The sequence below is a fragment of the Elgaria multicarinata genome, chromosome 3, assembly GCF_023053635.1.
Source record: "Elgaria multicarinata webbii isolate HBS135686 ecotype San Diego chromosome 3, rElgMul1.1.pri, whole genome shotgun sequence".
NCBI classification, from domain to species: domain Eukaryota; kingdom Metazoa; phylum Chordata; class Lepidosauria; order Squamata; family Anguidae; genus Elgaria; species Elgaria multicarinata.
In genome coordinates this window covers 46,410,420-46,435,116 of record NC_086173.1, presented here as the reverse complement: position 1 = coordinate 46,435,116, position 24,697 = coordinate 46,410,420, and the positions used below count along the sequence as shown (strand labels likewise).

At 40.3% G+C, this 24,697-nt stretch overlaps 1 protein-coding gene across 3 annotated transcripts in view; it reads left to right on the top strand.

Moving 5' to 3' along the window:
- RPTOR (regulatory associated protein of MTOR complex 1) overlaps positions 1-24,697 on the top strand; it is a 347,409-nt gene that overhangs the window by 114,895 nt on the left and 207,817 nt on the right. For all 3 annotated transcript variants that reach the window (XR_010025185.1, XM_063120110.1, XM_063120109.1), the window contains exons 5-6: positions 3,004-3,150; positions 15,955-16,130. Coding sequence is in view for 2 of the 3 variants with exons in the window: in XM_063120110.1 (XP_062976180.1) it covers positions 3,004-3,150; positions 15,955-16,130 (323 nt within the window). In the remaining variant the exon portion in view is untranslated. The remainder of the gene's footprint in view (positions 1-3,003; positions 3,151-15,954; positions 16,131-24,697) is intronic.

Genomic DNA, 24,697 nt, shown 5'->3' with positions numbered 1-24,697 from the left:
CCCAATTTGAAACCATGATTTGTAGTTGGTTTACATTATTTGTTTTATTTTAATGGAAGGTAGGTTTTTTAGATTCAGACAAGGGCTGTGGACCTCGTAAGTTCTTAAAGCTGTGCTTGTTCTGCTGCAGTAGGGAGAGAAATGGTTGCTCTGGATCTATATCCAGAGGAGTAGCTGTGTTTGCCTGTTGCAGCAAAACCAATAAAGAAATACATCCATCCTGATTAAGTAGATCTTGATCCACGAAAGCTTATGCCGTGACACATTTCTTAGTGTTTAAGGTGCCGCAAGACTCTTTTGTTGTTTTATATCCAAATCCATATTCATGTGTTTAAATTGCTTTATCCTCCCCTCTCAAACAGTTTACATTCTGTGCAATTGGAGTGTTGAAATTTCAAATTCAAAGTAAATGCTGTTGTTTTGTTCTAAGGCAACCAATAATTCTGGAAAAGTAAATTTCTCCCAGTTGTCCTCTTGGGTAGTAGGTTGAAACACAGTGACTGTGCAGTCAGTAGCAATTGGACTGACATAGAACTGTATGTCTCTGAGATGCCCTTGGTTGGTAGCCTTCAGTTGTGACATTTTCAGCTGTAGAATTGAGACTCTGCAAATTATCTCTTTGCCCTTCAGTGGAAGACCTGTGAGTTTTCAGTGGGTTTGTGTCCATCTAAGCACCCTTCATTTTCTAGTAGTGCTATATTTATGAGAGATTAAGCATAATATATTCTGATACGTAGATTAAAAAGGATAAACCCTTCAGGAAGTATTATTTCAGTCTGATTTGTTTCAGCCAAAAAGCCAGATCTCAGTCGCTTTGTTTAACTAGTCAGAGTTGAGCATCCATAGGGATCCAAGCGAAAAAGTGCTATGTGACAGTTTGAACAAGACACTTTAAAAAGTTAATCATTAAATTAGTTTGATCTTTTTTAAAAAATGTGTGCATTGTGTGTGTATGTGTGTACATGCATGCACACACCCTCTACCTCTTGCCTCTCCACTCTTTCGCTCCCTGTGTTCCTCAACTTTAATTTTTCATTACTCTTGTCATGTTGTACATGTTGTGGTATAAGTGCCTTTGTGGCTAGCTTAATCTTTCAGTGTTGCCTTATGAAGCAAGCCTAGTTTTTGATCTTTAATCTAGCCTGACAGGTAAAGAGGATCTTAATAAATAAATAATCTGGAATGCATCTCTGTTCATTTATTTGGAATGAAAACCTGGTTTTTCACTGTAGATTTAGCCTGAGAAAGCGAGACGATTGCAATGTGTTCCTTTTTGTCCTGTCCCCACATTGCCTTACCTTGGGGTGAGACATTCAGGGATGAATGGTAAAGTACCCATTCACTTGTGGGACCGTTGCCTCATTTGGTCCAGTATTTCCAGAGCATCCACCTGTAGGAGGAAGGGAAAATGTACAGAAACACCTCAAAGGGGTTGGGAATAATTTACTAGTATGATTTTATCCCCCATTCACATTTGTTCTACTGCAGCATAATAAAATGATTTGCCATTCCTTTGAACGTTTGCAGTGCTTTAATTTGGCTTTGCAGCTTGACAAAGGGAGACAATTAGTGAGATAGACTACAAGGAAATAAAGAATGGGCATTCTCCGACACCTGCCCCCCTCTCTTGTATTTATTATGATTGCATTCAATCACAATTTTTTGGATGGAAGGGGGATCCAAGAACCCTCTGTTGTTCTTCTGGTTTTACACTATTTCATGTGAATGTCCGTGGTTTATATTTCAAAGAAAAAGGAAGCACTTCTTGAAAAAAACAGAATAATGAGAAAAGCTTGCTCTTTGTATTATCTTTCTTAATACTTTAGAAAATACATAAACAGTTTGAATAGTATCACAACTGCACAGAATTTGCAAATTAAAGTATAAAATAGACATCTGTTTTGCTGCCATTTAAACAACTGGAAGTTGGCCCATGTTTTATTAAAAAGATTGATTTTCTGATAATATTAAGCAACTTTAAAAGAGAAGCAATAATCACATCAGAGGCTGTTTCAATGGTGTTTCTTTTACTTGCCTAAGGCCACAATCTGTCCTATTATTTAATCTTTAAGGCAAACCTAGCCATTAATTTTGAATGGTACAATCTACGAGGCATTTCTCCTCTACCAAGGGTAGGCAACTTTTCAGGGAGCTACATTGGTCCCCATGGAACACTTCGGGTGCTGCTGAATGGAGTCAAAACACACACACACACATACACACACTGGCCTGGTTCACAACATGCTGAACCATGCTGCTTAACCACAAAATGGTGTTGTCTGAACCAGGCCATTCATTCTCTCTCTCCCTCCCTCCCTCCCTCCCTCTCTCTCTGACACACACACACACTCACTCGAACACTGCCTGTCTGCACATGGGCCACCTGCTACCTCTGTTCCACACATGGCCAGCCCTGCCAATTCTGTTAAAGAAAATCAAATTAGCGCTTCTGGTGCAAACCCTGAAATAAGCAGAAATTTTCATTTCTGGAAGGGGGCAGGTCATCAGAGCTCCCTTATGTGAGTTTTGCCAACCTGCCCCCTTCCAGAAATGAATGCAGCCAGAAGCGCTAATTCACCATTGCACAAGCAGTGGGGTCTACTTGTGCAATGGAATTGGCAGGGCATAAAAGAATTGATGGGGTCATAAACACTCTGTTGGATACTAAACCCCACCCCGACCCCACCCCACCCCACTACACACAGTTGCTATAGGGAAGGAATACGTAATTTGTTATTTTCTGTTCTGTTTTGTTGATATTCACAACAAAAAGAAAAAAATTAATTAAAAATAATAACAATTTGTTAGTAGCAGGATTTTCATTGTGATTGCTGTGTGGGGGAGGAGATGAAATCCTCTTACCCGCATCAGTAATCCTGTTGGGAAACAGGGTGTGAGGGGGAAGCCATACCTGTTTCCCCACAGAATCACCGGAGATGGCCTACCGTCGGTGGTTGTTCACTGCCTAGTATAACATATGTCTTTTCTTTGTTTCTTTTGCAGAACTACACTCAGTACATCCCGTTATCCATATATGACCTACAGACATGGATGGGCAGTCCCTCCATTTTCGTGTACGACTGTTCAAATGCCGGCCTTATTGTCAAATCTTTCAAACAGTTTGCCCTGCAGAGGGAGCAGGAGCTGGAGGTGAGATCTCTGACAATTGCAGAGGATTGGTTGGGATTGGGGAAGAGGACATTATTCTTTTTGACTCTGTAGTATCAGTTGCATTAGGCAAGATGCGACTAGCAACAACCTAGTTTAAAAAAGAAGTAATTTGGGAAGAATCTTGCCATCCTATTTCAATCTTCTGGCTCTGTTTACCATAGAATGGTATATGTAATTAATAGAACTATAATTAAGTGATAACATTAATAGAATTTGTTTGTGCCTTAATGGTATTTACAGCAGAGATGAATGCAGGGTAAAGTAGGTCCATACATGTTCTACATTATGTGTACTATGTGTCCAATACACATTCTACACATAGGTCTGCATAGAAGCCCTGAGCTTCTTGCTTTTGCAACTAAATATACAGTTATTAAACTAAATGCTTTGAAAGAGTTACAAAGAAGGAACTTGCTATTGTTTCCATTAATTTTGCAGCATAAGGAACTACCCTGGTGTTAATAAAAGGAGATATTTTGTGATTTTAGTATTAAATTTATTGCTGCAAATGTGAGTAGTAAAAGATGAAACCGTTAAATTTAAGATGCTTTCAATTGTATCTTTTGACACTGAATTTGGCTGGTTATTTTCTCTCTACTTTGAAACTGCCAGAGATGTGTTATTCGAAACCAATTTCTCACTGTATGTTTTAACTTCTTTCCATCTTTATCACTTTGAATGCAAGTAGCCAAGCCTAATAGAACTGAACATGATTCTGATTATCAAGGCTGTCCACGATTCTAATGTTTTATTGAAACAAAAAACATGTGTTACTGAAATCTGCTATGCTTATCACAGCAAGAAAGTAGCCAGCCATGCAGATAACTCAGTCATGCAGAAAATTGGAAAATATTTCCCAGTCTTTACATTTTTTTACTAGTCTATGTGTGCATGTACTACTATGTGTTACAGGGCATCTTAACAACAGGACTGCCAAGATACTTACTTGGAAGGAATTATTACTGCTTGCCCTGAGCAAATGGCTGTTTGCAAAACTGTAATAACAGCACAATGCAGGTGCCATTTGTATGCATGCAGCACCTGGTGAAATTCCCTCTTCATCACATCAGTTAAAGCTGCAGGAGCTATACTAGAGTGAGGGAAAAGGAAAGGAAAGGAACCTCTCGTGCAAGCACTGAGTCATTACTGACTCTTGGAGGGATGCCAGCTTTCGTTGACGTTTTCTTGGCAGGCCTTATAGTGGGGTGGTTTGCCGTTGCCTTCTCCGGCCGTTATTACCTTTTCCCCAGCTAACTGGGTACTCATTTTACCGACCTCAGGAGGATGGAAGGCTGAATTGACCCGAGCCAGCTGCCTGAAACCAGCTTCCGCTGGGATCAAACTCAGGCCGTGGGGAGAGTTTCAGCTGCAGAAACTGCTGCTTGACCAGATACAAAAGAGGGCAGGGCTCCTGAATCTTTAACTGTTGTGATGAAGAGGGAATTTCACCAGGTGTGGCATGCATACAAATGGCATCTGCTGAAATTCCTTTTCCTATACAACTGTTAAAGATACAGGAGCCCTGTGCTCCTTTCCATATGGTCACCCTAAGGATTACCACTATCTATATATTACCCAATGAAAACTATTTTAATCTTAATCCAATACTTGTTGGAAGTAGGGATATGAAGACTCAGAAAAAATAGTAGTGTGGGGGAAGGGAATTTCACCCCGAATTGTCCCATGCATTTTTTGTTCCCAGACCTTCATATCTCTAGTTTAGGGTGACCATATGGAAAGGAGGACAGGGCTCCTGTATCTTTAACAGTTGTATAGGAAAAGGAATTTCAACAGGTGCCATTTATATGCATGCAGCACCTGGTGAAATTACCACTTCATCACAACAGTTAAAGATGCAGAAGCCCTGCCCTCTTTTGTATCTGGTCACTCTAGTATAGCTCCTCCAGCTTTAACTGTTGTGATGAAGAGGGAATTTCACCAGGTGCTGCATGCATACAAATGGCACCTGCTGAAATTCTTTTCTATACAGCTGTTAAAGATACAGGAGCCCTGTCCTCCTTTCCATATGGTCACCCTACCCTAGTTGGAAGTTTCTGTAAGGTTTGCTTATGCAAAGCCTTTGCCCTCAGACTACTAATCTAACATTTCCCTCTTGATACCTTTTATAATGGCAGTAACCTTTTTTTCTGAGCGTGGCATGTTTTGCTGTGGATTAAGTGGCTAAGAAATGTAGTTTTCAATTTCAGCGTGTGCTCTGAAATGTTATGCACTTCATTTAAAACAACTGTAGTGCCTGCAGTTTTTAAAAACGTATTAAGAATTAAAATGCAGGTTGTTTTCAGATGACAGATGCACAACAATGTAGAAGTACACCACAGGTTTCATAATTAACTTAGATTTTGATCTTGGTACTATGTTTTTAATTAAAATTAAAAAGTGCCTGCGTCCGTCCCCCTGGCCCCAAATTAGGCTTAATATTATTGGCTATTGTTCAGATGGTTGCTTATATAAATAGCGGATATTAAACTCCACAAATCTGCTCATAGTTATTATTGCTAAATATTTATTTTGGTAAATATTACATTTCTAGTCTAGAAGAGTGAAGCCAGTACAATATAGAGACTGAAGAACATGAGCTGCAGTTACTCAGTGCTGTGCTGTTTAGGATTTATTTTCTGTTTTATTTGCCTTTAAAAAAAAGGGTTGACTGACTGGATTATCATCTCATGAAGTAATTTGACATACTTTTAAAAAATTTGTCCTCTGATAGTAGTAGGGATTAAGGGATAGCCAGATGGTGCGTTGAACTAGCAGATCAGAAATAGTTGTGTACATTAAAAAGTGTGTTTTTTAAAAAATATGGAACAGTGGCAATCTGAAGCATGTGATTAGATTATGTTTCTTCCTCTACCAGTCATTAACCAATGAGCTAAGCTGCTTGGGAGTCCTCTGCAATTCAGGATACTTTATCCATTTTAAATATCTTTATTAGAATAGGTCAGTGTTTTCCAAACTTCTGATAGATGGGTCACACTCAGAATTAAAATGAGAGATTCATTTCATTCTTACAGTATTGGCTGCACATATGTAGACCATATTTTATTAAGTCTGAAGGCTTGAACTGTTTTTCAGAATGAAAGCTGTGAAACATAGGAAGCAACTTTTTGCACTGTAGGTATGGAGTTGTACAACAAGCATTCTCCTGAATATGGTGTCATCATTATGGAAAGAAGCTCTTTCCTCTGTGGGTGTTGGTTGGGCATGTTTGCTTGAATCGTTAAATCTCAATGGAAATACTGCAATTAAGAAAAATTCTTTCTCAGCATGAATAATATTCCTGAGGGACATGAAGATGAAGGGCAGAAATGCCAGTACAGTGTTCTGAAAATGTTAAATGCCAATTCAGCTATATTTGTATTCTGTTTTTGAAGACAAAAAGTGAGAACATCTTTCTTGTTATTCCACTACAGTTTCCTTTTCTAATCACTCAGAAGGGAAGAGTTCAATTTTATAAAGTGCCTTCTTGACTTAACAGAATCCCAGTGGGCATTCCAAAGCTCTGTGTAAGATTCCAGCAATGCTTTGACCATAAACAAAAGGTGCAACATGCCATCCAGTGGTGTACTGACAGTAAAGGCACTTTTCAGAAAAGGACAGCAGGGCAATGTTGCAAGAAACCCAAAAGCGCAGACGTATGCTGTCTGTCACTGGTAGGAGGAGAACATTTAAACAGCCAGCAAGCACCTCCTCTTGAGTGGAAGACAGAAACTGGCAGCTTCTGACACCACCATAAGGAAGCTCTCCCAGCTTGCCTGCAGATGCTAAACAGAACTTTTCTTACAAGCTGGCAACAGGGTGCTGCATGAACAATAAGGGAACTTTTCAAAACAGTCTGCAGTCAGACTTTTCCTTTCTCTCCACTTCTCCCCACTTTTGGAAGATTTGAACTATGACATGTTAGCTCTGATAAATCCTCGTAGTGGAAGAAGCAGTGAGTAAGACATGTTCTTCTTTCCCCCTTTCCCCCATGGCTGGGAAGTTGTCAGACCTGTGGGGATACCTCAAGTGCAGTTCTCTTTCCTCCCCTTTTCATAGGGTAGGAGAACAGATTGCATCACTAGTTGCACCCTTGAGATCTCACACAACAGGGATTACATTTTGGTCAGGCGAGCAGATGTCTTAGGCCAGCTTTTCTCTATCTAGAGCCATCTAGATGTTTTGGGCCACAACTCTCATCATCACTGGCCATTGTCCATGCTGGCTGGAGCTGATGGGAAATATAGTTTAAAACATCTGGAAGCACCAGGTTGGGGAAGAGTGTCTTAGGTTATGACCATCATTTTGGCAGCTAATATATTGGAGATGAACAGTGCAGCTTTAGCCTCAGGTTATCTCAGACAAGGCTACAGTAAGTAGCTCAGGAAGGAAACTGGGATTCCACCCCACAATTTCCTGAATTCAGGGCATAGGCAAGGAGCTGGGACGAAAATGGGACGCCCAGCTACACCTCCCATGGTCTCAGGATCATCCCGGGGCTGCAGGAAGAACCAGGATTAAAGTGTAGGGCCATATCCCAGGGAAAGGGAGGGAATCATCCCTCCCCTGTGCGTCATGTGGACGCATGGGGACGATCCCCGGGATATCGCCCCGTCTAGCCATGCCCCATTTAGCGTCTATGGGATAACCCCTCTTATTCCAGGACTGCTAAGATTGCTCAAGAGTCTCAAGAGTCTCAAAAATCCATCACGAAAGTCCAACTCATCAGTGTGTACCAGATCACTCCTATCTACATGCTTCTTGACACTCTCACGGAACTCTAAAAGGTTTGCGAGACAGGACATATAGAAGCCATGTTGATTCTTCTCCAGCAAGGCTTATCTTTCTTTAATAATGTTTTATCTTCAATAATGATTTTATACTAATTTGCCCCAAACTGACATTAAGTTAACCAGCATGTAATTTCCTAGATCCTTTTTAACAACTGGTATTACATTGGGCACTTTCAAATCCTCTAGTACAGAGACCAATCTTAGGAGCATGTCACATATATTTTTGTTAGAAGTCCAGCAATTTCACAGTGAATCCTTTAAGAACTCTCAGATGGATATCTGGTGGCCCATCTGTTTGTCTTGTGGGCCAGAGCATAATAGGCCCATGGGCACTATGTTGGGGGTTCCTTTATGGGTGCCATTGGAGGTGTTCACGAGTGCAGCATTGGGGACCCCTGGAGTAGTTTTTCAAATGAGCTCCACCACTGTACAGAGTTTTTGTTCTGTGTTTTCTGCCAGTGTCACCCTAGTCAACATGCCACTTGTTTCATCACCCACAGAACCCTAGAAAACCAAGGAGCTTGTTTGGTTCCCCTCCATAGTGCCCACTTCATGGTATCCTCTCCACTCTCCAGAAATCAACCAGGGCTTCAACAGAATTGCCTGCCAAAGTAACAGGAAAGTCCCCAAGAACCATTAGAAAACTATCTGAATCCGTCAGTCTCCTGGGCTGACCATCTTAATTGCCCCCTGTGCTTTCAAAGGCCCCAAGTTCCAGCAAGTCTACACCCCACCAGGTAGTTATCTGCCCATGACAACAGAACTATAGAAAGTTCTTATGTCTGCAGATCACCATCTTCACCATTATTGTCTGCTTACACTTTAGTGTGTGCAGGTTTGTGTTCCTCTTTCTTTTCTTTTGGGGCAGATTTCCATTCTCAAAAGGTAGCCATCTTTCCTCTAATAGCTTCCTTGACATTGCTGATTATGTATGTTGGTGATGTCTTGGACTTGGTAGTATCTTTTCTGTATACCTTGGGTATACAGATACCTTGGGTATCTGATCTTCTAAGGGATTACAAGACCATTAAGAAAAAGGTTTGCCTGCACTAATGACTAGGTTTTTAATGTTACTTTTTCTGTTCCCACATTACAGGTGGGAACTCAACTGTAATGTAATGTAATGTCACCTTTTCTATGCCCACTCACAGGTTAAATGGAACCATTTTTCCAGGTCCCTCCAGACATCTAAGGTGGGGTAGATGGCAACCAGAGGGAAACCCTTTTCAGTTGTGGCTCTCCAGTTTTTTTAATGCCCTTTCCAGAGATGTCCACTGGTATTCATGTTGACATCTTTTAAAAATCAGGCAAACACATTTTTGTTTTCTCGTTTTAACAAAACGTAATTTTTTGAACCTTTTTAAACAATTCTATCCATGTTTAGGTAGTAAAAAATAATAATCCTACAACTCTCCACATAGAGTTGTAGGATTATTTTTTCTGTCTAAAAATGCATAGGATTGCAGCCTTAAGCAGTTTTACCATTCTATTTTGGGATGGGTTGTTGCTGTTGTAGTCTTGTGGCTTTTATTTTGTAAGATTTAAAATATGTTAAATGTTGTATTTTTATTTTATTTGACTTTGTTAGCTACCTTGTTAGCACCCATTGGCTGTTAAAGGCATGGGATATAATTCATCATCTCAATCATCATATGAATAGCAGACCATTTGGAACTGAGGTTGAGCTTTGGTCTGCTCCTACTGGTTTTGATGCTTGCTTATATGAACACTGGCAATCAATTGCAGGGAATATAACAGTTGTCTCTGAAGGCTCAATATGGCAGTATATATGTAGTCTGTGTACAAGACCATGATTCCAAGGCAGGTGCTTGACGGCTCAGAAAATAAAGTGTTTGTGTGTGTGTGTGTGTGTGTGTCTGTATGTTCCAGTCATTTGACTGCTCTTGTTGAGGACTAAAAGCACCCCATTATAGCTCTCAATTATCTAATTATCTAGCTTTATTGAGTTCAGTGTATGTCTGTAAACATACCGTAATTCTGGATAGCTAAATGAGCTGCTCAAGTGCACTGTGTTAAATAAAAGGGTGCTTACATTTCCTTTGTCATCCCACGTAATTGCATATATCTGAAACTCCTTATTATATGTCAAGAGAAACTGAAAAGAGGAGTGAGAGGGAGAACCTGTGCATGTTATAGGATCTTTCTTGGGCTATATTTAAATTAATTAATGAATAATATTTCTTACCCGCCTCTCTGTTTGAATACCGACATACCAACTTTATCTGTGCTTAGTTCTTCCCCGCCCCTACCCTAACCCCAGCCTTATTTTAAGGACCCTCTTTTAAATTCTAACATATTTTGTGTTTCTTGTTTTCATTCCTTCTCTGTGTGGGAATTAAATGCTACTGTGGAAGTGCTTGTTCCTTTAGTCTCAAGTAAGATACATGACTAACTGGTTCTGATAAGAACTGATGAAATCAAATTTGTTGTTTTGATTTGTTTTCCATCTTTAGCACTGATGAATCTTTGAAGTTTCAATCCAGAGGAGTGTTACAGTATGAGTTAGTGGTGTGTTGAATTTTCCTAATCTGTCATCTGTTAGAAAGAAGAAATTGTTCTCCTCTAGATTTGTTAGTTCATTGACGTAGAAGATGGGGATGCTGTCAGTACTAAGAAATTACCAGGCCTCCGAATCAAAGGAAAACACAAAAGGAAGTTCATCACAACAACTAAGGCAAGAACAACAACAAAAGTCAGCAATCAACCTGGGATATATAATATCAAATGCATAAATAAATAAATAAATTCAGCAAATATTTTGCAGATAAATGTAACAAAAGCAAGCAATTTAATACAACTCTTAAATAAAGAAATAAGAAAATACTCACATATAACAGATACCAAATGCATTTTGAACATAACTTGGTCTTTCGTGGTCTAGTAATATATCCTGGTCATAATTTCTTCTATATGTATCTAGAAAAAAAACAGAACCCTGCCCCTCAACCAAATTTGGTAATTTAAACTCTTAATTGGTGTTGCCAATGAAAAGCCACTCTTGTAACCAAATCAAGACCAAAGATATAAGACAATAAAAGTCTGTGCTTATACACATTCCCAGACTGCAGTGGGACAACACTAAGGGCTACATTACTAATGGACACTAGTAGGAAACAAACCAATAGAGACTGGCAGATGACAATGGTTATTTACTTTCGAAATGCAACCAGTTGCTTATTTTTTTTAATTTTTGTGGTCCTTAAAGATGTTACATGTATCCCAACTTGACAGTTGTTGTTTTAAAATCATTGGCCTTCACCAACATTCAGAATTATGGGAATTGCAGTCTCGGTTCTTCTGTTCAAAATTTTTGAACCTATCACTCGCAACGGTAAGCAGTTGCTCTCTTGCTGAGAACAAACAACAAAGATGCAAAGCATGAGCATCTAAACAGCAGCAAGTGAGATTCAGGACCTATGTACACTTGACTTTTCCCTAAATAGGTATAGGGGTGTAGGGGAAAAATCTTTACAAGGAGCAAGGCTTTGAGATATAATGAAATTGACCAAGAACCATTTCTCTTTTTAAGTGGGATAACCATTTTATGATATTTAATAGTGGCCTTAAAGTTTCGAAAGTAGCTATAAGGTAGCTTTCAATTACTATTGTTGGTTTCCAGAAGTGTCTTCAATTGTTAATGCTGATGGTAATACAACCCAGCAACAGTTAGTACTGGATTATTGTGTGTGTATTTTCAAGTGCCCTTAATTATTGTCTGACCAATAATCTCGCTGTTCAATCTTCCCTTTTACAGTACAGACATTTGCTTTTGTTGACCGGACAAAGCTCTTGTTCTCTACAGATTTTATTGGCTATAGTCGTTTAAATTCTCTGTGTGTATGAGAACAAAAATGGAAGAAGTGCGAAGTCTTCCTTGATTCATGGGGTCAAAACATGCTAGAATGAAGTCATATTGTATCTTTACATCAAGGTTGGGGATATGAACTTGCGCACAGTGAGGGATGAGCTTTGATGTATGTCCTATTTGTATAATGATTTTCACTTGCATAATATGTGAATTTTATTATTGTGCTGTTTTTACGATTGTATTGATTTTATTATATAAGTTTTATTGTTGTATGTCGCCTTCCGAAATAGTTTAAATAAACAGAATTAAATATTTTAAATAAATAAATAGAATTAAAATAAATAAAATAAATAAATAAAACTAAATACTTAAAATAAATAAATAAAATATTTTAAATAAATAAATAATAGAAGCTTCGTGTTTATTTCTAATAAGTGGTTCCAATTGTTGTAGATTAGCCCTGTTGATTATCTACTTCCTATCTCAAGGTCATTAACTTCAGTTTAACTGGAATGAAAATACTGACAACAATTATATGCCATTAGAGGAATGTTATTTCTATTTAAATTTCCAAATTACAAATGCCCATCTTGTTCTTTTAACTGCTGAACCTCTTTATTAGGCATTTCTGTACTTAACCTTTGCAATACATATTACATTTCTCATTTCAATAAATCACTGCTTGAACACCAGGTTAAAACTCACCAAATTACATACTTCAGTGGTAACCAAATATTTTTGCACATATGCCTATTAAAGTCCATATACCGCCTCTCATGCCTGGCTGTATTTTTGCCTGCAGTCTACTAAGTCAGAGAGCAGGCATCAGCCCTTTTTTAGAGGAAGCAGTCAAGAGTGACTCTCTGCCATAGTCCGGCTGATGGACCCTCTTTTTTGCTATCTAGAAGTGCCGCAACCCTTTTGCTACCTGCACTGTCAAGAACCATACATCTGTAAGGAATTTGTTAAATATAGATTCTAGTAAAACACCTGAAGTTAAGGAATTGAATAATTGAATTTTTCAGTAATTGAATAATTAGTTGAGAAATCACCTTCTCCTGTGTAAGCCTCCACAGTGTTTATATTCTGAGTTGGAGAGCTTGCTCACCATACCATAGCCTACTGATGTTTGCTTGGTGTAGTATGGAAAATGGTCTTCACCATTGTGGCACCCACCAGGTGGAACCATCAATATCAGACGGGCTTCTAGTGTGGAGTGTTTCCTCCAACTACTAAAGACCTAATTGTTTGCTGGGGCAAACTGCTAGCATTGCCACCTTTATTTTAATGAGTTACTTTGTTGCTTTAATGCTGTTTTATTGATTGGTTTTATTGCATTTTATTATTATAGAGAGCTGCTTTTTCAGTTTTTTTAAAAATGGAAAGCGCCGTATAAATTGTCTAGGGGGGTGGGGGGAGGAAATAAGCAATTTATTATAAGCTCCATTTTCTAGCCACAGCTGCAGAAGTGCTGTTAGCATAACGTATTCATCAGTTTGCAGTTGTTATGTGCAAGCTGCATTTGACATTTCTGTTACCTTGGCCAGTCTCTTAGTATGACTCAGATTTCATGGCAGACTGTGCATGGACCAATCATAACTTCTAGCAAGGATGTCATCCAGACCTTGGGAAACAATTTCCTGTTTGGAGCAGTTTCACTACGTTGACTCTATTTTGGTTAATCTTATTGATGTGGAAATGAGTTTTGATATTTCTCCTGTGACCCACTGCTCTAGACAAAAACTTAAATCTTTTTGCAAACTGACTGCCATCACTGGCCTATTTTAAAACTTAACTTTGAGAAAGAATTCAAGCAAGCTGCCCCTATGCAATCTTAATACTTATATGTCCACTACAAGAAGACATTTACAGCAAATTCTATGCATATCTCCTCAGAAGTAAGTTTGATTAAGTAAGTATGTATAGGATTGCAGCCTTAATTTCCTTTCCCCCCTCTGTGTATACATGTTTTGCATAAGAGTTTTTCCTTTTGCTCTGTTTCCTTTGTGTAGACTGTGTTCCATCTTTATGTAATTCTCCTCTTTAGTCCTGATTTGCCTAAACATATGAGACTAGTTTATGCAGGGAGTTTCTAGCTAATTAATATCTCTGATCTCTATTGTGGGGGTTGGGAGGAAGTATTCAAGTGTGTGTTTGTGAGTTGGAAGAAATGCTTCTCTGTAGCCAGAATTTCAAAACCATAAATTTCACGAGACAGCAAGAACTTTTTAAAAAGGAGGATGCTGTGGCTCATGAAAGGCTGCTATACTTGTTTTCAGTATCCTTGCTTTCTAAGCTTTTCTAAATGATGACAGAGGAATTCCTTGTTCATAATAATTTTCAGGCAATTAATCTTTACATTGTTGGGATAGGATGACTATATAAATGATGTGGTGATATCCACCATTCTGTGAGTACCCAATTGGCTGATGCATTGTTTCGTTGTTCTTCATATAGATACCTACACTGAAGCAATGTCTGTATAAAGGAAGCATATCAGAATCCTGGTCTCTTGTTGTGAATCATTAAAAACAACAACTCCTCCCTCCCAATCCTCTTTCCTTTTGTGTCATGTTTTTTAGATTGTAAGCCTGTGGGCAGAGACTGTCTTAAGAAATATTTTTGTAAGCCGCCTTGAGAGCATTTTTGGCTAAAGTGCTAAAATAAATAAATAAAGGACGCGGATCAAAGCTTTGCTCTCAAATTAAAGAGAACTTGGATTTATAATGAGGATTGTGAAGGAAACTGGTAGGTATGGCATGAAGTAGATTAAGGCAGTGATCTAGATTCTACACAATGACAACCCTGGGTTTTTTTAAAAAAAAAATCTTGGGTTGTCATGAATGAGTGGAAGTGAGCTTGCTAGTTGTCTCTGCCCAATTGCTCCCACTGGGGCCAAATAACCCAAGGATACTCCATTGCTGGGTGGTTAGCAGCATAGTCAAACTGGGAATTTTGGGTTGTTCAGTGAGAGACAATTCAGAATTGGAACTCACGGGTTTCTTTAAACCCTGGGTTGTCATTGTGTATAAACCAGGTGATACTAGCAAAAAAACCTTATTCAGGATGATCTCTGGATACCTTGCCTAGGCTCCCTTTGGTTTCTTAGTTGTTTACACTTTTAAGCTTCTTGTCACAATCAAATATGCAAAACATTGCAAATATGCAAAACCACCCACAAATTTACATTTTAGGATTCCATTTTCTCCACAAGGTTTACAATGCCCTGGTCTTACCCATTCAGTATCTAATGCTTGATGGCTTCTGGTTATCTTTTCGTATATGAACTAGGCCATGTATTAAGATTTGTGTGAAAGACTTTCCTCTGTGTCCCACAAACTTCTGAGGTACATGTGGGGATGTAGGAGAGGACCTTCTTGTGGCTATGCTCAGGCTCTGGAACTCCCTGCACATGTAGGCTCATCTAGCCTCTTCCCTATTTGCTTTCCACCAAGTGGTGAAGACCTTCCTTTGGTTTGGCAGCCTTCTAGCCTGCCAGGGTGCCTCTTCTTCTGTTTGGTTGCTGTATCTCATTTTCAGTTTTCAACTAGCAGCTATTTTTATCTTTTCTTTTGTAGTTTTGAGATATGCTTTTTTGATTGTGTTATTGTAATTTTATGATTTGCAGTTTGTAAATAAAAAAATTAGGCATAGGAGAGGGAAAGGTAGGATAAAACTAATCTTATAATAAATAATATAACTGTTAAGGCTCATCTGGAGAGTCCACTTTTCAGGTGTTTCTCCTAGTCTGTGTCTTGGTAGCTGGTTGTCCACATGGCTGATTGGGGTAGATGGAGAACCAGGGTGGAATGTGCAATTCAAGGTGGTGATTCTGACAGAAACGGTCTGCTTTGTATAGGATGCTTTCTAGAGCCCTGGCTATGGGAGCAGTATATAAGTGTAATAAATAAATAAATAAATAAATAAGCTCCAGATTATGTACCATATAGTGCCAAAAGAGCACTGGAAGGCATCCTTTGAATAAGCAGTTACATTGAATTATAATTGTGTGCCAATATCATTAGTAATTTAATCATTGCTGAACAGAATGGTTCTCTGAGTTTTGGTATCTCCTAACAGGTTACGTTTTGACATGATTTTCTAAATACTGGTAGTTAATCAGTAGGGAGATGTAACAGTTTGTTTTTTGTATTTCCTGTGAAGGTGGCTGCAATTAACCCAAACCACCCACTGGCTCAGATGCCGTTGCCCCCTTCAATGAAAAATTGCATTCAGTTGGCGGCATGTGAAGCCAGTGAGTTGCTACCGATGATCCCTGACCTGCCAGCTGATCTGTTCACCTCCTGCCTTACTACACCAATAAAGATTGCGCTAAGATGGTAAGTGACTTGGCTGCTATCTGGGCATATATTGAATGTTTTGTGACTCTTGCCTAAATGACTGATAGACTGGGATTGGACAACATGCTATGGAATGTCATGGGTTATTTAATCCATGAAGAGTTGCAATGCCTACAGGTGCCAATTTGCATATGCAACCCCTGTTCGAGGGTTGTTGTTTCATGAGGCCTAGCGAGCGTGGATTCTGCAAGGGTTAAACAACTCTTGCATAACCCTAAAACAGACCGTTGGGTTCACATGACCCGAAAATCCATGAGTGGGGTTTGTATATACAAAATGGTGGCCACATGCACTCCACAGGTGCTGCAGCCTCATCATGGGGTAAAAAAACCAATAGTGGGCTGCCGTGTCATGCAAACAGCCCTATAGACTTGTTAACCCAGATACTTCAGTTGCTTTTAAATTTCTCTGCTATACCAAGTTTCAAGGATTTGAGGTGTTCATCTGGGAGAGTGTCTTAGCAAGTATTCTTTCACCTTCCTGGCTTTGATTATCCTTCTGTTTATTACATTTTGGATTCTAGCTGGATATTTGGTTTGCTCAGATTAAGAGACTTACTGTGCTGGAAATTAAAATAGTCTGCTTTTCACAAATACCATATGGTGCAACACAGTGTTATATCAGTAGACAATTTTTTCAGACAAGCTATAGTGCTGATCCTCAAGTTCTTCTACCTGTACACATTCAGTTTATTTCAGTGGGAGTGTTTAATTGGTACTATACTTTGAGGACTGGGTTGTAAATCCCATATGTTACAGAATACCTCAAATAAGCTAGTTAAGTAATAGTACAATGAACAAATTTAAGAGGTATAAACAAAACAGAAGTTAATTTGAAGTATTGTAGCCTTCTGATAAGGGAGAGAGAGATAGCTTGTTCCAGGACTTTTAGTATATCAAAACAAATGGAACATAGCTATGATTTTCTGATAGCTATGATGCACAAATACATTCAAAGCTTTAGTAAATTAAAACAATGTTCAGTGCTTCTTCTTCCGCTCTCTGCTTTTTATGTCGCAGTACAGACTTAAAATTTGTTTATTTTGCTCTTTTGTTTTTGCATTTTTGGTTGAATTATTGCATTTGAGTTACAGTGTCAATTTAGTATACAGATCCTGGCTTTCCACTTTAGGCAGCTCCAAACTTTATATGGCAAACACAAGTGTAGGTGATATACATGAATTTTTAAATACCTGTGTGCACATTTCAGGTATCTTGGCTCACTTGGGACTCCCAGATATGTTTATATGGGTATTTAAAGCTGCAGGTATGCTGTCCACATTTTACATATTTGCTATAAGAAACAATGATATAGTACTGCTGAGCTAGTAAAGTCAGATGTGCTGTCTAAACATGATGAAGATCTTTGGTGCAATGTACAAAAAATATTCTAATATGTAAAAATCCCACAAAAGGAATTGACAGTTTAATACAAGCAGACAGAGCAACATAATTACTATGGAGTAGTCTTATTGAGACCAGAGATGAATTTGAGAGGATAAGTAGCTTGAAGATTGTGATGTTAAGAGTGTTCAGTTCTAGGGTAGTCCTAAAGGAGAGCAGTGCTCAGTTCCAAGAAAGAAAGAATCAGTGTAACTCATTCAGATTAATTTGCATATAAATAAGTATGTAAAACATGTGCTATGTTCACATTCAGTTTTAATTGTCACATCATTTTACGGTTGTATCCTGATGTCTCCAAAGTTTGTTTTTATGGCTATGGTTTGTGAGAGCCATTTCTAAAAGTATATAATGCCTAGGCAAGATAATTCTTATATATATTTGATATTGCTTCTGGGTCATTTTCCTTTTGCATCATTTCTTGGTATCCCAGTGTGATTGGATACCTTTCCTTAAGCAAGTAATTATCTGTCAGCTTCAATTATACATAAATGAGCATTATGATGGGCCCTGATAATTGTCATGAATTGAAAGCCAATGCAAATTATAACATAATTTACCTAGCACAAGTTTATTAGAAGTTGTTATGTAATTATATTTTTCTAACGGAATGGTATGCGAGTTGCTTTCTTTTGCTTCTCATTTTCAATAGGGGATGACTGTAGCAAACCTCTGTACCATTTTACCATGATATCAGCACTCCCTTGAGATTGCTGCTCAATCTCAGTCACTTTCTGTAATTCAAAGACTGTTTATACACTCTATCCCAGAGGCAGGAAAAGATAGGGGAAAATAAAAGTAGGTCTGTGTTTGTAAAGAAGTCCTGTGTACTGTAAAGAGAAAAATACAATTCCAGAGAGAGCTTTTAAGTTCTATTATTGATGTACAGGACAATTTCCCTTTGTGTGAAGAAGGGAGGTGGGGGCTGGTTATACTTCTGCCAGATTCAAGCAAGATAGATAAATACATCTGAATTTTCATCTATTCAAACCCATATACTTTTCTCAATACTTGTAATATACCAAATTAAATAGAAGTTGAAATGCTCTTGAGCAAAATGTACTCCGTACATTTTAGGCATCAGCATTTAAAGGCTTCAGCTTAAAAGCAGGTCAAAGGATTTGTGTATATGAAATGATGACATAACTGTTGTTTTTAGGGATGGCTACCTCTGCGGTGGCAGTTTGGTCTACACATATTATAAATTCATGTGGTATAACTTCATTAAAAAATGACACACAGCTGCAAAGTCTAGAGCAGCATTCCCCAACCTGGTGCCTTCCAGATGTTGTGAGTTGTAGTTGTAGCTCTTCCTGACATAACTGGGGATACTGGGAGCTGTAATCCACATCTGGGGGACACCAGGTTGTGGAAGACTTGTTTATTTATTTAAAATTTATTTAAAATATATTTTGAGTCAAAGCAGATTACAAGGTAAATTTTAAAAAGAAAATATAACTAGCTACAAAAGCAGCATGACTGTTAGAGCAGTATGACAATGGAATCAGTTACCTAGGGAGGTTGTGGGCTCTCCCACACTAGAGGCATTCAAGAGGCCGCTGGACAGCCATCTGTCAGGTATGCTGTAAGGTGGATTCCTGCATTGAGCAGGAGGTTGGACTTGATGGCCTTATAGGCCCAACTCTACTATTCTATGTGTCTTGCAAACGAGGGCATATGACCCTCAGGGCTCCCTCAGGAAATGCATCTGCTGTGGGAGCAAGTTACCACCCTCGGATGGGCATACCTTGTGTGTTCTTTGTCTAAGGGAAGGCCACAAAGTAGAGGCTTGCCAAAACTGTCAAACATTTTCAAAACGAACAAGATGATATTGTGTGGATTGCCTTAGAACTGAGCTGTGGGAGCAGGCACCTGAGGTGGTTGAAACACCCAAGGCCGCTATGTCCTTAACTTCGACATTGGAAGCTCAAGGGCCATCTTTTCCCACGCTCCCATCTGACTTTGTCTCCCCACCTAGGCCACAGACAGATCAAGACCACAGAGAAGTGCTTCTGACTCCTGGGAAATCGCTGGTGGCTTTGCTAGCAAAGAAATTATCAAAAAATGTCTCAGGCTCCTAAGCCCACTGAGGCACAGAAAAAGAAAAGGTGAAAGAAGTTAGGGCACTCTGAGGAGCAATCTCCTAAAACTTATAAAATCATTCCAACACCTCCCCCTGTGCTGAATTCATCGAAGCAGTTGAGACAGGAACCTTCAACATCGATAGTCGGTACAGTACCGGCAGGGGGAGAACTGTCAATACTGACTGTTGACATTGTGTCTATTGCTTCTACTTCAGAAGGAGAAATTAGAGACTCCCCCCTTGCATTGAGCAGGGGGTTGTACTTGATGGCCTTACAGGCCCCTTCCAACTGTACTATTCTATGATTCTATGGCACACCGGGTGAAACATATCCCAAGACTGACTTGCTCACCTAGAAGTTCGCACAGGAATTCCCCGGAGACTGAGATGACAAGTCCACACCCTTGTAGTCAAGGCAGGGATCGACACGACTCACTGGACTCGGTTTGGTCTATGTACTATCCCAGAGACCAAAGATACACTCTTTACCATTACCCAGAGGAATGACATTGATGCCTATTGCCAAAGTCTGAATGGGATAGATGCTCAGAGTAGTCTCTACCACTGAGGCCATCTTATTATTGGAACGATTACCAACGGGCTCCTGAGGCCAACCGTTATGGCTATGTTTATCCACTCTCACCATGCCACCATATTGAGCCTTTGGCATCGGTGTCCCACCCACCACAAGACCACGTCTTTGTACCACCTTCAGCATGGTTGATACGTTCTCTTTTCCTTTCTAGAGAACAAGGATCTGTTTGCCAAGCTCATGAAGAGTAAAATCAAATTTAACCCAGAGTGGATTGATGAATTAATTCGGGACGTCCTTAGTTCTCCAAATTTGCAGAGAGAAACTTTGACCAGGGAGTTAACAGTTCATCTTCATTAAAACTGACCTGGTTTCAGAAATGTCTTTTTTAAAGAAGTAGGATTTCAAGAAGAAATGTGGAGGAAGGGAGATGGCTGGTTGAAGAGTGATAAGGGATGGAGATTTTAAAAGTAAAAAAGATGGAGTTGAATAGCAAGGAGTCAACGTAACGTATGTATTTATAGAGCGGGGTGATCCAATTGTGATAATAGAAGAGAAAGTTGGGGTCGGACAAAAGCAAACTGAATCAGTTAGAGGGATAAATGAGAGGCAGGCAGGTGGTAACAGTCTACATAGACCTGTTCAGGTAGTTAATGAGACACACTGGGCAGGTTCACACATCACTTTAAGCCATGGTAAAATAGAAAATAAGCTACTCTGATCCCTCACATGATCAGATAAATAAGGTACGCAGAATAGGGGGTTTCCCCCTCTCACCCTTCCTTCCTCTGTAGTCCTCCTGCCCACCTGGGATAGTATCCCAGCTTTCTTTGCACTGGATATCATTCCCCCACAGCTGCATCACGTTCCTCTCTCCAATTGGCCGGCTACACACGAGGGGGAAACTTCTTCTGTCTCTGCCTTGTTGCCACCGATACTGTCCCAGCGTCGATCCTTGCTTGCCACCCAGCAGCCCCACTGCCATCACCCCACCCAAGCCTTGCCACTCCTGCTTCTCACCACCCTGGTCCCCAGCCAGATTTTTCTATGCTTTCCCCTTCTTCTTCCCTGCCCACCTGCCCCCTCACTGACATTGCCCTCCCTTACCTGCGCTGCTCCCCACCTCTCTTCGCACTATCATGGCGGTCTGTGGCATGGCTGTCCGTAGAACCAGAATTTCCTCTCAGCAACCAGCCATTCTGATTAGGGAGCTTTTGGTCCCTTTTGACAGAATATTTTAGGGATTTTTCATAAGACCTTCTAAACACTGTGGGCCAAAAGATCAGGACGGTTGCCCACTTTTCTGCCTGCCATTGCAGCTGTGCCTTTAATAGTATCTTGATGTGCAAACATCAGTAGTTATTATTATCTCCATGATGAGAAATTATTTGCTTGCTCATTTATTCATTCCATGCTGCTCTTAGATGCATAAGAGCAGGCCAGGCTGTTTTTCTTTTAATCAGCTGGCGACGAAAAGAATACAGTGTAGGCGCCAGGCGGACCTCTCTGGGGAGCTCATTCCACAACCGGGGTGCCATAGTGGAGAAAGCCCTCCTCCTAGTAACCACCTGCCTCACTTCCTTTGGCAGGGGCTCACGGAGAAGGGCCCCTGTAGATGATCTTAAGGTCCGGGTAGGTACATATGGGAGGAGGCGTTCCTTCAAGTAACCTGGCCCCAAACCGTTTAGGGCTTTAAATGTCAATACCAGCACTTCGAATTGGGCCCGGACCTGGACTGGCAGCCAATGAAGCTGTAAAAGGACTGGCGTAATGTGATCTCGCCAGCCAGTCCCTGTTAGTAAACGGGCTGCCCTGTTTTGTACCAGCTGAAGCTTCCGGACCGTTTTCAAAGGCAGCCCCACGTATAATGCATTGCAGTAATCCAAACGAGAGGTTATCAGAGCTGGATAACTGTAGCCTAGGCTCTCTCTGTCCAGATAAGGGCGCAGCTGGTATATCAGCCTAAGCTGGTAAAAGGTGCTCTTTGCCAGTGAGTTCACCTGTGCCTCAAGTGACAGTTCTTATTTATTTATTTATTTATTTATTACATTTTTATACTGCCCAATAGCCGAAGCTCTCTGGGCGGTTCACAGTTCTGGATCGAAGAGCACCCCCAAACTATGGACCCGATCCTTTAGGGAGAGTGCAACCCCGTCCCGGACAGGGCAAACATCACCTCGCCGGACAAATGAACCACCCACTAACAGTACCTCCGTCTTGTCTGGATTGAGTCTCAGTTTGTTAGCCCTCATCCAGTCCATTACCGTGCCCAGGCACTGGTTCAGAACAGTCACCGCCTCACCTGGGTTTGATGAAAAGGAAAGGTAGAGCTGGGTATCATCCTCATATTGATGACACCTCAGTCCACATCTCCGAATAAATCCTTTTGTAACTGTATTTTTGTTTCATTTTTGAAACAAAAATACTTTTTCTTTCCCCCGTTTGCCTACATCGCCCTACCCAGCCTGCGGCGCCCCTCACCTCTACTTGTACCACTCTTTCCCCTGCCTTCCTGCACTAAAATGGTGGTGGTAGCTCTAAACCCCTGGAAGTTTGCAAGAATGGGACAAAATTACACACACACACACACACACACACACACACACACACACACACACACGTTCCCCTCGTAGGAAGGCACCTGATGCACAACCAAAGCTCTACGCAATTACAAACGTGCAAGCAAAAACACCTTTGCATTGAAAGAGGAGTGGTGGCAGCTCTAAATCCTTGGAAGTTTGCAGGAAGGCACCGGATGCAGAAATAAAACCCTGCGTGGCTATGCCCTTCTGTGGGAAATGTGGGGGTTTGAGACTTTGGAAGTTTCAGAGTATACTGTTGATGGAAGGGTAAGGGTGGAGATGGACGGAGAGCACAATCTGTTGCTAGGCAGATCTCGGAAACAGAGATCACCTGAGAGTAGCAGAACAGCAGCACCAGCAGTTTTGACTGCTTTTGCCTGGCAACTCTGTAGGCAATCTGTTTAACTACTCTGGAGAGCCAGATGACATGATAAGCCATGATGGTTAAAATAAACCTTACTGCACAAGACGGCTTACAGTGGTTGGACAAAACTGCTTGCAGACAACATGATAAACCATCATGGCTAATTCCGAAAAATAAACTATGAAGGCTTATAGTGTCATGCAGACTGAGACTACAAAATGGTAGCGCCTTCTTTATTCCACATTGTTACACAACAAATGTGAAAATGGTTACTGCTGAAGAGAGTCGTCCTGTGTCTCCTACTGTGTCTCCCATAATGTTTAATAATAGGAAGTGTGTGAAATTACATAACCATGCTGTGAGTTTCCTTGCCCCTTTAAGTGGCAGCCAGTGAAGTGGAGCAGGGTAGGAAATTCACAGCATGGTGAGACCATGTCACTTTTTGTATTACTAATATTCTTTGCGGTGAAAGAAGAATAGAAAGAGACATGGGGCTTCTGTGTTCAGCAGCACCCATGCATTTCTGTAGTGTTAGCTTTTGTCCTCAGTCTCTTGGCAAAGTTAGTAACAAGGTAGTTGGTATAATGTAGACTCCCTCTTTGGAGGTGGAATGGGAGCTGAGGATATGAGATTCTTTTCAGAAGCTGTTGCAGTTTCTGAAAAGCATCCACTCACTTGCAGTGTACATGTGTTTATGCACACAAGCAAGTACTGAAACTATTTGCAGTTTAGGCCACTTGGGAGCTTTTAGGATGTTCGAGTTATTAATGTAATTCAAAGAAATAAATCTCAGGTAAAACTAAATTACAGCGTCCCCTTTCTCGATTGGCTAGTGTAGGAAGAAAAAATTCTGCCTATAGTACCTTTAACGTCATTATGCACCAGGATTCCAAATTATTTCCGTGACTTTGTTGAGAAATATAACCTACAAATCAACTGAAATGTAGCTTTCCCCCTGTTTCTGGCATCTATGGTTCTTCTGGGCATTCAAATCATAATTGTTCAATGCAGCTTACAGTATATCTTGTCCGTATAGGAAACCTGCAAATGTGAGGAGCATATTGAAAGAGGTAATGGTGGGGTCCAATTGAGAGTATGCCCTTGCAGAAAACACTGTGGTAACAAAGATGTGGAATTGGAGGAGCAAGTGTAGATGTGAAGGTTACCAAGTTTGTTCTTTCAAGATATTTCAGTCCTGTGGTTCTAGAGTGTCCATCAGCTGCTCTCTTTGAAAATTTTAAGGCATCTAATTTGCCTGGGCAGATATGTTTCTTGTTCCTTTAGCATGGGAAATTAAGGCATATGCATCCCAGGCTTTCCCAAGGGATGGAGAAACATATCTCTGGGGCCAAATTAATGCTTCCACTAACCCAGGGGTAGGTAACATTGTGCCCGCAGGCACCAATGGTCCCCCAGGCACCTTCCTTAGTATCCACTGAGTCAGGTTTTTTATTTAGAAAATATTTTTATGTTTTCTTGCAGACAGCTGGGATTGCTTCAGAGTGAAATGGGAACTTCTAGCTACTGCCTCTGGGCGTGCCTTGTCTTTTGTGACTAGCCATGTCCACTGTGGCAGCCATTTTAT